The following is a 12,467-nucleotide window of genomic DNA, read 5'->3' on the forward strand; positions in this document are numbered from 1 at the left end:
ATGTGAAGGAGAAATCAGCTACAAACAGAAGAAGCTGCACCTGACTATCATTGTGTTCTGAATGCAAATCCAGAAATAGCTGTGACAGTGCAACTGAACAGGGGAGGGGCAGAGGGAGAGAGAATCTCAAGCTGCCCCTCACTGCCCCCGTACCCCTGCCCCCACCACTGAGCAGAGTCCATCATGGGGCTCCATTTTGTGACCCTAAGATCATGACCTCAGCCAAAATCAAGAGTAAGATGCTTAACCGACTGAGCCACCCAGGCGCCCCTTGAGATTTTTAAAAAGAAGGCTGTGACTTCACTTGTAATGAAGCCAAGCTAATTATTTTCTCAGGTCTCAGGCCTGACTAACCCAGGGCCAGGACTTGGACAAAAACTCTTGACCCCCAACACTGGCTATCTCTCTCCAAAGGCTCTGTTTAAATCAAGACAGATCTCTTCCTGTTATTTCAAAGCCCGTGCTCTTTGGTAAAGGGTTGTTAATCTCATGCTGTTTTAGAAAATCCACGATGTTACCTGTGGATTTACTTTGTGCTGGTGTGTTAACTTTGTAGGATTTGATTTTTAAATGCTAAATACTTAAAAATACATGTTCTACTTCTTGTGTTTGAGATGAGGCTTTTAAGGAGTAACCGACACCACAATAAAAGCCAGCGCAGTTCCCTTGTCAATAAAAAAGGGATTTGCGTGAAATGCTGCTTTTTCATAAGGAGCACTGCATAGAGCATCACTTAGCAACACACAAATCAGCTTTGACACCTAATTCATCTTTAATATTCAGGTTCAAATCAAGTCTTTCCTGTGATGGGACAGATGGAGTCTTTGAAACCAAGCAAGCGAAAGGTGTCACTTTTTAATTTCCATCTTTAGGTTGGCAGCAGCATCAGAATCTTCATTTTGGAATTGGAATTTTTCCAATTTCCAGATCTACATGCTTCATTGTGCTGGGCAGGGTCCCGCATGGACATGTTGCTGCTTGCTTCTGTCATAATCTCTGTTTCAGCCAAATCAAATGGCCCGTTTTCCCAAACATACTGTGTACTTTGATATCACTATTTCTTCAAGTCCATGTTGTTTCTTTGCTTTGGGAAAATTCTTTGGTGGCTAAGTTCTGCTAATCTTTCTAGCAACTTTTGAATTCTCAGGGACCTTGTCTCTGCTTCTTTAAGACTAAGCTAAGGGTAAATCTTGGTCATAGGTGTTAATACTGGATTTTAGTTGTTTGCTTTCTTTATATGTAACTGGAACTTTTGAGGGCCGGGATTTCTGTCATTTATCTGTATATCCCTATCTTTTCTGTATGTTTCATTTATCTGAATTTCTCACTGTCTGTGGCAGAGCTGAGTGTTCTCTCCCTGTGAAACACTAGTTCTTTATTACTGAATCTTTTGACCAGAGGCTCAACATACTCATTTATGAATTTAAGTTATCTTTTGAATTGTTCATAGTGTGTCAAGTATTATGCTGTATGTTTACTTCTATTTTGGAAGGATGTAAGAATCAACCAACAGATAAAGAGTTATACTAGATGTAACATTAAGTGGAAAAAATCTGGAGGAAACAAAAAAATTAAAGCAAGGATTTCTGAAAATGCAAGGTAGCAGGGAGGCTATACCATGGTGTTATGAAGTTTTTCACAAAGGAAGCAAAAACTTCAAATGGTTTTTGAATATGGATTTTTACAGTTGGTACAGAAAAATTGAGTGACTCAGTGATTGGGGTAACCCCATCAATTTCTATATCTTAGCTGAGAAAATATTCCTCAGTGGTTTGCTTCCAAAAAAGTACCTTCTGCCATAATAGAAGGCAGATACCACCACACTCCTTCGTGAACTGGTATGTGTAGATTTCTGGAGTTTTAATTTTATTCATATCTTTAAAATTTCATTGGCTTTTGTTTTAAAATTTAATCCATTTTAAAACATGCTGGAAATTTATTTATTCATTTATTTAAAAATATTTTATTTATTTATTTGACAGAGAGAGAGAGACAGTGAGAGAGGGAACACAGCAGGAGGAGCAGCAGAGGGAGAGGGAGAAGCAGGCTTCCAGCTGAACAGGGAGCCCGACACAGGGCTCAGTCCCAGGACCCTGAGAGCATGACCTTGAGCTGAAGGCAGACACGTAACAACTGAGCCACCCGGGTGCCCCCATGCTAGAAATTTCTTAAGATAATTTAAATGAATTCCAATTTTAGAACAATGCTAGGGATGTTACATTAGTCTTATATGTGGACAGCATATTATATATCTAAAGCTTCTATACTGTCTGTCTCAGAAATAAGACTTAAATTGTTCCCTTTTCCTTTTGCTTGGTCTGGAAAAGACTGAAAAGTGAACAAAAATTAAAAGAAAAAAAACACCTCTTATTTGAAAGTGGAGTAGGATATTATATTTATTTTATTTTATTTCTTTTCAGTGTTCCAGCATTCACTGTTTATGCTGCACACCCAGTGCTCCATGCAATACATGCCCTCCTTAACATCCACCACCAAGGTCACCCAACCCCCCACCCCCTCCTCTCCAAAAGCCTCAGTTTGTTTTTCAGAGTCCACAGTCTCTCATGGTTTGTCTCCCCGCTCCGATTTCCCCCAACTCACTTCGTTGCATCTCCCAATGTCTTCCGTGTTATTCCTTATGCTCCACAAATAAGCGAAACCATATGATAATTGACTCTCTCTGCTTGACTTATTTCACTCAGCATAATCTCCTCCAGTCCCGTCCATGTTGCTACAAAAGTTGGGTATTCATCCTTTCTGATGGAGGCATAATACTCCATTGTATATATGGACCACATCTTCTTTATAGGATATTATATTTTTTAAAAAAGAAAGCTTCCCAACCATCCAGTCCTATCCCACACTGTTAATCTTTGGACATTTAGTAAACTGACTCCTTTCTAAATGTATGTATAAATACTATTGCTAAAACAATGTAGTGATGTGCTGTCTGCTGTCTTTTATGATAGCAACATTAAAGGTTCCTTTCCATACTAACACTAGCTTTGTTCTGCTTTGATCCATCTATCTATCCGTTTATTTATCACTTATTTTTCTTACAAAAGCACATGAGTCACATTGTTTTAAAAAAGTCCAAACAGCGTAGACATGCAGTAGAAAGTAAAAGTTTCCTTTTATTCTTGGGACTAACTGGTCAATATGTTGCTGTATGTTCTAGATAACTAAACTTTTGGTTAAATTATACTTTTTTAATACAAAAAATGACATCATAACTTCCATTCTGTCACTTAAATTTTTCTTTCATGAATGCTTTATTTCATATCTGCTCTTCTGTTCTTTATTACTACGTGGAGATCCAGCCCAGGGCTTTTTACTGGCTGTATAATATTTCACAGGGTGGATGAACTCTTAATAAGCTTGTTTGTCCATTCTTTATTTCCAGTTTTTTCTTTTTTTTACAAATAACACTGCATTAAGCATTTTTGTATCTTGAATACAAGGATGTAGCTCTAGGGTGATACCTGCGTGGATATGCTTGGTTGGAGGCATTGCACATGTAAAATTTTGCTGTATAACTTAAAACTTAAACTTTTCTTAAAGACTTTCAGCAGTATTTAATCATAAACAAAAATTCTGATTTGTGAGTAAACTCTTTTAAAAAGGAACGGTGGATTCCTTTCTTGAGGGTCCAGTGAGAGTACAGTTCAGGGAGGATATTTTGTCATGGTTTTTCTCCTCGTATTTTAGCCTGAATGTTATTTGGAAACTTTGAGAGAAAATACTCCTTAGTCTTTCTATTGCCTCAGAAAATAAATCTATGTTCTAATTGGTAGCATCTCCTTGATAATGCTATTATTTCCCTGGATGTTGATATTCCTTATGATGAGTCATAAGTTTAGCTTAATTCTCTTTTGTCAAGTATGATGTAGAATAGAATGAAAACTATCTAAAGGGCAGTTTATCTTAAAAGAAATGGAGGAGGGTGACTCTAACAATAAAAATTTTAAACCCAGACTATCATTTTTGTTTACGTATATTAAGTTCTTTTCCTATAACCTTGAAAACAGTTATAATTGTACCTTATTTTATATAAGAAAACTTACCGATGATGTACATTTTCTGATTCTTCAAGGATAATCTAATTGATGCTCTCTACCTTGCTTTTGGGTGGTAAGAGTGGGTTTCTAGGGGCACCTGGGTGGCTCAGTGGGTTAAACCTCTGCCTTTGACTCAGGTCATGATCTCAGGGTCCTGGGATCGAGCTTCAGCAGGGAACCTGCTTCCCTCTCTCTCTGTCTGCCTCTCTGCCTACTTGTGATCTCTCTCTCTGTCAAATAAATAAATAAAATCTTAAAAAAAAAAAGTGGGTTTCAAAAATTGTGTTTTTTCATGCTGCCACACACAATTAAGGATTTCGTAATCTTTCAGGTACTCTCTGTTTGATTCCAGTTTCTTCACCTTCCATCTTTGAGTCCAGTTCACTCGGCTGTTTTTATAGACATATCAAATTGCCATTTGAGGAGTATCTTACAGATTTCAGATTCATGTGTAAAAGGCAAATGGGCTCACAGTCTTTTTTCTTTGTTGTAAGCATCTAAAAACCTCAATAGACAACTCATGTATGGTACAGACATATATTGGAAGATAAGTATTTGTTTCATATAGCACTTTTATTTATTTAATTTAATTCATATAACTTAATTCTGACTTTCAGAAAATGACTTTTAAAAATCAGATTTCATAAACTTTCTAGTCTGACTTGTAAAGGTTTATCTGCTAATCTTTTTATTTCTAAGATATTCCCCTAATGAGATGATAGTAATTTATTTTACAGATTATTTTGTTTTCTCTCCTTTTTCCAGAAAACAGGCATCGTTATGGGTCCAAGGAGACATTTTCCGATCCAAGCTGAAAAATAGACCATCCAGTGAAGGAAATATTAATAAAATTCTTTCTAGCTTGGATGATATGTCTATAGGTGGAAACTTATCTAAAATACAAAACGTGGACAGATTTGGAGAGGTGAGTTTTCCTCAGGAAGATTTTCGTGCCTCCTTAGGACTGAAGTTCTGTATTTCTTTGTTTCCCAGCTGAACATATATCACATAGCAATACTGCTTTCCTGAAATGCTCAGAGTACCAATATTTTTAGGTGTAGAGTCATCTACCTGTAAAACAAGAATCCAGAGCAAAGAAAGCAATTCTCCTTAGAAATAAAAAAGCTATAACTTAAGGAGCACAATTATAAAAGAGGCCATTCTGGTTTGGAGACTAGGTACAAAAAGGAGACAGGATAACAAATTTTCTATTTGAAGATGGAAGTGGATATAAAGAAGAAAGAATTAATGTGGCAATTGAAGACACAGCCTATGCCACAAGTGATTTTTTGAAAGTCTCCAATTCATATTGATTTCTAAAATCCAGAGTTGCAAATATCATTAGGAGCAAATTTTGTGTGTGTGTGTGGCTCTATTATAAACAAACCATTTTAAACAGCTGACATCTGTGGTCCCATTTAATCTTTACAACTAGCTGGTAATAGGTAAAATCGGCAATATTACCGAGGCAATATGATCTCTATAGCAAGGAAACTGAATGTCAGAAGTTCTAACTTTGGTTGCTTCCAATCCACATCTGTCTGATTCGGAGTCTGTGTTTTTTCTGTTATACCGTGCTACCTAAAAATGTAAGTGACTTATAACAGGTAGGATCATGGGCATTTTTGGAGCTAGAAGCAACATGGAAATCATTTGTCCTACTTCCCCTTGTGTGTGGATCCGAAGCCGGGGGTCCCACCGAATCCCATGACTTGCTTAAGGTCATGGAGTTCTTTAGTCGTGAGACCACCTTGAGACTGTGAATCTCCCTCCTGGTTTAGCTCTTTCTACCACAGGATGAAACTAAGCACTTGGTTTATAGTTGTATTTTTATATCCCTGAGGGAGCAAAAAGAGCTGTTGAAAATATTTAAACAGTGGGGCATCTGGGTAGCTCAGTTGATTAAGTGTCCAACTCTTGGTTTCAACTCAGGTCATGATCGAGGGGTCATGGGATCAAGCCCCATGTCAGGCTCCCTGCTCAGTAGGGAGTCTGCTTGAGATTCTCTTCCTCTCCCTCTGCATCCCCCCCAATTCAAGTAAATAAATCTTAAAAAAATATTCAGGCAGCAAGTGTGGATTTGCCTTCTATTAGACGGTGACCTGTTGGGCCTGGACAATATTCTTGAGCAAAAACTGTGGTTCAAGTTTGGCCCTCAGGGAACCCAAAATGGAAGGATGCCTCTTAGCTGCTTTAGGTCAACAAGTGACATGCCAAACAGGTTTCTTTCACCGAGAAAGATAACCAGAGTGCTTGGCAATAGGTTGAGTAGACTTCCTTCAAGGACACAGGATGGAGACTGCCGGAAGAACCAATTTTTCAACCCTGTGGTCTCTAATCCAGGACAGCCACTGAAGAAGTGGCTAAGTTTACTTGTGTTGAATCATCTGTCCTGACAAAATGTAAATCTTAGCCAAGGTCATGTTGATGTTCAGAGCCCTTGTTGACTTTTTCTTGTCTCTGTGTTGTAGTCTGGCCTATTCAAAGCAAACAAAAGGATCTGAACTGACATTTTAATGTGAAAGTATAGCTAAGCAAGAATGTTTTCCTTGCTCTGGTCAGCATTTCCTTCTTAGGTTTGTTCAAGTAAACAGTGCTTTGAATTATGACCTCTGAAAAATACACATACAATCTATCCATCCATCTGGGAAACATATTTATCTTATAGGAATATAATGTTTTCTATATCATAATCACATTAAACTAACATCTTATAGTTAGAACATTTTGTTCTCATGCTTTTTTAGATCTCAATTTGTTGAATTTAAGACTAACATTTATTTATCACTGAAGAATGAAATATGAAATTTAAAGTAAGTCAGTTTTAAATATGAGCATGTGTTCAGATATTGGGCTGTTTCTCTTCCCCTTTCTTATTCCTTGCAACCCTAGATTAATTACTTTAGCTCTAGCCATTCAGAAGTGGTATGATTTTTGAAATTAGAGCACAGAAATACAGGAATTTAGAAATACCACAGAACAATGGTGTGGTTAAGATTTCAGACAGTGACATATACATATAAATAGGTGAGATGCATTGCATAAATAACACTTTTAAGCCCTTTTCTCGCCATTCTTATCTGGTGCTGGCTCCAGAACAGTACATGAATATGGGGAATTAGTTTACTCAAAAGTGAATGTAATAGAGGGAGTAACATCTTTGTCATTCTTGTGAATTCCAAATGGGAAAAGAAGTTGAGAATACTGCAAGGATTTTAATGTTTTCAAGTTCCAGACCAATGTTCAGGATAGAAGCCCATAGGAATTCTGGGTTTATTAGTTTGTACATAAAGTGCAGAAAAAGGTGCTATTCTTCTAGAGGTTGCTTCCTACCCCCTCTTTTTATAAGTAATGTCAAATTGAAAATGAGATACTAAATTATTTTTCTGTTTCCCAGGCCTATAGGGATTTTCCTGGGATTGGTTGTTAGGAAGCTCTGTAATTACCTGATTGAGAAGGTTTGACTATGTAGTTTTTCAGTGCCCAAGAGGTGGGCAAATAGACAAAAAGGATCAACCGGAAGGATTCAGGCCACGGGAATGGGCGAGGCTGCAGCTGTAATGAATTCTCTTTGCCTGCTTAGAGTTATGAAAAATCTTTTTAAAATAGAGGCTTTACCTTGATTGAATCTGGTCTTCAGTGCTGGGCTAGGCACTATGAAATACACCCAACCCATCCTATGGGGATGGGTTAGGCTCTAGGTTAGGCTCCCTGCTCGGTGCTCCTGCCTTGCTCTGTATTTTTCCTCCACGGTCCTTACATCTCCTCCCTGGCCTGGTGATACTCATTTTGTGAAGATAGAGGCTTCTGTCTGCCCACAGGGCCTTCGTGAATGGTGCTTGAAAGAATGAAGAAGGCTGGGACGCCTGGGTGGCTCGGTTGGTTAAGCGGCTGCCTTCAGCTCAGGTCATGATCCCAGCGTCCTGGGATCGAGTCCCACATCGGGATCCTTGCTCTACAGGGAGCCTGCTTCTCCCTCTGACTCTGCCTTCCACTCTGTCTGCCTGTGCTCGTTCTCTCTCTGACAAATAAATAAATAAAATCTTAAAAAAAAAAAAAAAAAAAAAAGAATGAAGAAGGCTTATGGTTTCATCAAAAACAAACAAGAAAACAGACATGAAATTGATAATAATCCAAGCTAGCCAAAGGTAGTCTATGCGCAAATACAACATAGTACCAGCAATAAGTGCTCACTTAGACATGCCAGGGCCTGAGGGCCCATCATGCATCGGGGTTATTAAAAAATGTTTTTAAGAAGATGGAATTTAAGGGGATGCCTGGGTGCCTCAGTTGGTTGGACGACTGCCTTCGGCTCAGGTCATGATCCTGGAGTCCCGGGATCGAGTCCCGCATCAGGCTCCCAGCTCCGTGGGGAGTCTGCTTCTTTCTCTGACCTTCTCCTCGTTCATGTTCTCTCTCACTGTCTCTCTCTCAAGTAAATAAATAAAATCTTTAAAAAAAAAAAAAAAGAAGATGGAATTTAAAACACTTTATTTAAGGGATCAGTACTTAAGGAGTTAAGTGAGGAGCTTAGAATGTAACAACCACCTAAATAGTACCTACTATGTGCCAGGCACTGTTCTAGGCACTTCACACGGATTAATTCTTTTTTTCTTCTTTTAAGATTTTATTCATTCATTTGAGAGAGAGAGAGAGGATGAGCTGGGAGAAGGGGATTAGGAGGAGCAGAGGGAAAGGGAGACGCAGACTTCCTGATAACCAGGGAGCCTGACATGGCGCTCCATCCCAGGACCCTGAGATGATGACCTGAGCTGAAGACAGACGCTTAACCTGACTGAGCCATCCAGGCATCCCCTACATGGGTTAACTCTTAATTCTTATAGCAGCTATAGGAAATAGGCATTGTTACTAGGCCTCCTTTAACAGAAGGCATGACTGAGGTAGAGAAAGTCAAACTGTCTCTCCAAGATCCCAGAGTACACAGTAGAGCTCTCAGTTAGACGTCGGTGCTCTGGCTTCAGTGTCTCCTCTCAGCCACCCACCTGAGGCCCCTCTCTGTACCCTGCTGCCTCTCTATGCGGTCCTAAGTGTAGCTTTAGTGTATTACATCAGTCAGTTTGGACAGAACTTTAGCCAGTCTGTGGCAGTAGATTTCTCCTGGAATTGTGATTATTAACTTTTCCTTCTCTGGGGTGATAATCCAATAGTAGCACACCAATCAATCAGATGCTCTTGACTTAGAGATATTAATTAGGTACAAGTGCTGCCCCTTCCACCAAGATCATGTAAATTGACAGGTAAATAAAAATATCATGTTTTAGTTAATTATTTAATTAACTAATGTTTAAAGACCTTGTTTTTAAGCAATCTCTACACCCAGCATGGAATTCAAACCCACAACCCCGAGATCAAGAGTCTTGCACTCCACCGACTGAACCAGCTAGGTGCTCCAAGAATATAGCTTTTTAATCATGTCACGGAGATACTGTGATTTATAAAATCCTTTGCTCTTTTATACCTAATGCCCGTGTATAGAGTGTATCTTAGAAAGAGAAAATCCATGAAGTAAAAAATTAACTCTCTAAGACTCTTCTTTCAAGCACCGTTCTTTCCACTCTTGGGACCCCTATGGCATTCCAGTTCCATTCTGAATGCCACTGGGATTCGGGAGAGGTTCTAGGACAGGAGAGTGACAGTACAACAGAGAGCCAGAGTTTGGGCAGACTTCCCTGGCTGTGAAGGAAAGGGCTGCTGGGGTCTGTGTGGTCTGGGGTGGGAGACCAGGAAGTTGGTGAAGGGGGAGTGGTCCCAGGGGATAAAGGTCTCAACAGTGGCAGCCGAGGAAGGAGAGAAGACAGACTTGGGGGCTCTGATCAATCCAAACTTTACATGATCAGAAGCAGCTTGTTATGAGATGATATCTTTGCCTTTCCTCAGCTTTCACATCTCACAGTTTCAGCATCTGAGAGCTGAAAGAATTTTGGAGATGACCCAGCCACCTTTCCCAGCCAAATCACTTAAACCTACTAAAAATCCATTATCATCTTTCTCTTCCAATCCTTTCACTTCTATTTTTACTCATTTCTATTTCAAACTCTCTTTTTATGTCATTTTTCTATTATAACTCTTCCGTCTTTTTTCCCTAGTGTGCTATATTTTGTCTAATAGATTTTTTTCTTAATGGCACACACCACTGCCTCCCCAGTGACTTACTCTGTCACCATCGGATTAATGCGTTGGTCAGTCATTACTTATCCTACTGAAACCTATGCATACATTTTATTTTCTTTTTCATCTTGTCTATATTTAGAGAACAACTGATGGCATAAAATAAATCTTTCTAGTTTGCAACTATAATTTGTTCTTTAGCTAGACCATCATCTGTAAATAAGCATATCTTTTGAAATGTTCTTTCTTTATGTATTTTAGTTTGCTCTCATTTTCCTGCCTTTATGTAGGGCAGGCTGGTATCTGAATGAAAGAGCTGGTACTTAGACCCTCCGGAGGGCAGTGATGAGTCTGACAACAGACCTACCTCTTTGGGGAGCAAAAATATGAGGGTCTTCCCTGGACTAGGCTTTCTGAGTTTGTACCACCAGCAACCATGTGACTTTGTTTCTTTTCAACAGATTTTAGGGGATTCAAGCAGCTCAGGGCCAGAGAGGATATGCACGGAGACTCTGGGGGGAGAGGGGCTGGAGCACAAAGGAAGCCTAGGCTAGGTTCCCAGTTGTGACTACTTATCAGTTATTTTAAGGAATAAATTTGGTAGAAAGAATGAGACCTCCCAGCACCTGTTGAGAAGCCTTCAAATGGCCGGTCGCAGGTCTACCGTTTCTTGGGATTGATTCATGCCCTCATGAGAAAAGGAACTGTGTTTCCTAATATTTTTTCCCTTCACAGGTGTTTGTGTTCTAGGTGCCCTGATAAATACAGAGCTTAGTTCTATTCATGTCTATGTCATACTCAGGATTCCAGAAGGCCAGTGTCATTTTTCTTCCAGCTCTCTCGTTTCTTAATTCTGTCATTTAATTTAAATGTATTTTGAATAACATTGTAAAACTTTTTGTCAAGATTTTGAAGGCTGTTAATCCCCTACTGAGAATTTTATGGCTTATATATCCTGTGCCTCTTAGTCCTAAAAATGCCTGAAGCTTCATACAAAAGCCACAGAAATAAAGGATGATACACTGAGATTAAAAAAAATTACGTGATTCCCCCCCTTCATTATTCCCTTCTTCCTCCTAATGTCCTCCATGCTATGCTTATGTTCCACAAATAAGGGAAACCATATGATAATTGTCTTTTTCTGGTGACAAACATAACATAATAAAAAAAGATGACATATATTTTAGTAGATTTCTTTAGACCAGTATTGTATGTCTGGATCTTTTCCCCTCCCCCTTCCATCCCCAGGTCCTGATTTAAGCGATCTCTCACACCTAATCCAGTCTGTCACCTGTCACCAGACCTCTGCAGGAGCCACTAAACTGTGCCCCCCCCCACACACACACAAAGAATTATCCTTCTCCCGTTCATTCTCCTTGCAGTCACCATATAGAAGAAAATGTTTGCTACATATTCAAATTAGGGTATTGTATTTTTTTTTTTTAATGTAAAGAATGCTTAAAAATCAGTGTGAAAATGCCACATACACAAATAAAACAAAATGGGAATCCTCATGGCTGGTAAACACTTTCTTTTGTTTCTACTTTCCAAGAAATTAAAGAAACACAAATCTAAATGACAAGATCCTGTTTCTGCCTCTCAGGTTGTGTGAGATTAAAGAATGTAGGCAATATTAGCAGGGATTTGGGGAATAAAAACTAAAGATTGCCAGTTGGAGATTGAAATGGAGAATTCGTTTGAAGAAGCATGGCGGAAGACCGTACAATGCGTTTAGAGGTTCCACTTCTATGAATCCATCTTAAGACAGTGTGTAAAAGCCATAATATCATAGTACAGTTTTTAAAAGCCATATGTATAGAGGAAGATGTTTGTTGGAACTGTTTATAGTGATAAAAGACAGAGAACAGCCTGAACCAAAGGAAAATAAATGAAATTTGGTGGTATCTAGACAATGGAATTTTATGGAGCCACAAAGAATAATAATAGAGAGGTTTGGGGGGTTTTGGTTTTTTTAATTTATACTGAAATACTTCCAACAATATATCTTTCAGGTGAAAAAGTAAGTTATAGGGCAGCATATATGTAACTCAGCCTCTTTGTCAGGAAGAAGTATGTTGGGGGATGGTATGTATAACATGGGGAAAATCTGGAAGACTATATGCCAGAATGCTAATGGGCTTTGCTTTTTGATGGTAAATATGTTGGTGGTTTTAATATTTTTTACACTCTTATCTGTATTTTGTCATTACATAACAAGTATCATAGGGAAAAAATAAATATATGTATTTATATATTATTTTATATATAAAATAAACATGT

General features: G+C 38.7%; 1 protein-coding gene across 4 annotated transcripts in view; it reads left to right on the forward strand.

Moving 5' to 3' along the window:
- Positions 1–12,467, forward strand: part of CDC14A (cell division cycle 14A) — a 174,130-nt gene that overhangs the window by 131,856 nt on the left and 29,807 nt on the right. For all 4 annotated transcript variants that reach the window (XR_006601838.1, XR_006601837.1, XR_006601836.1 and 1 more), the window contains exon 11: positions 4,824–4,983. Coding sequence is in view for 1 of the 4 variants with exons in the window: in XM_004775179.3 (XP_004775236.1) it covers positions 4,824–4,983 (160 nt within the window). In the remaining 3 variants the exon portion in view is untranslated. The remainder of the gene's footprint in view (positions 1–4,823; positions 4,984–12,467) is intronic.

This window comes from Mustela putorius, unplaced genomic scaffold (assembly GCF_011764305.1).
Source record: "Mustela putorius furo isolate JIRA1106 unplaced genomic scaffold, ASM1176430v1.1 tig00003853_pilon_pilon_pilon, whole genome shotgun sequence".
NCBI classification, from domain to species: Eukaryota; Metazoa; Chordata; class Mammalia; order Carnivora; family Mustelidae; genus Mustela; species Mustela putorius.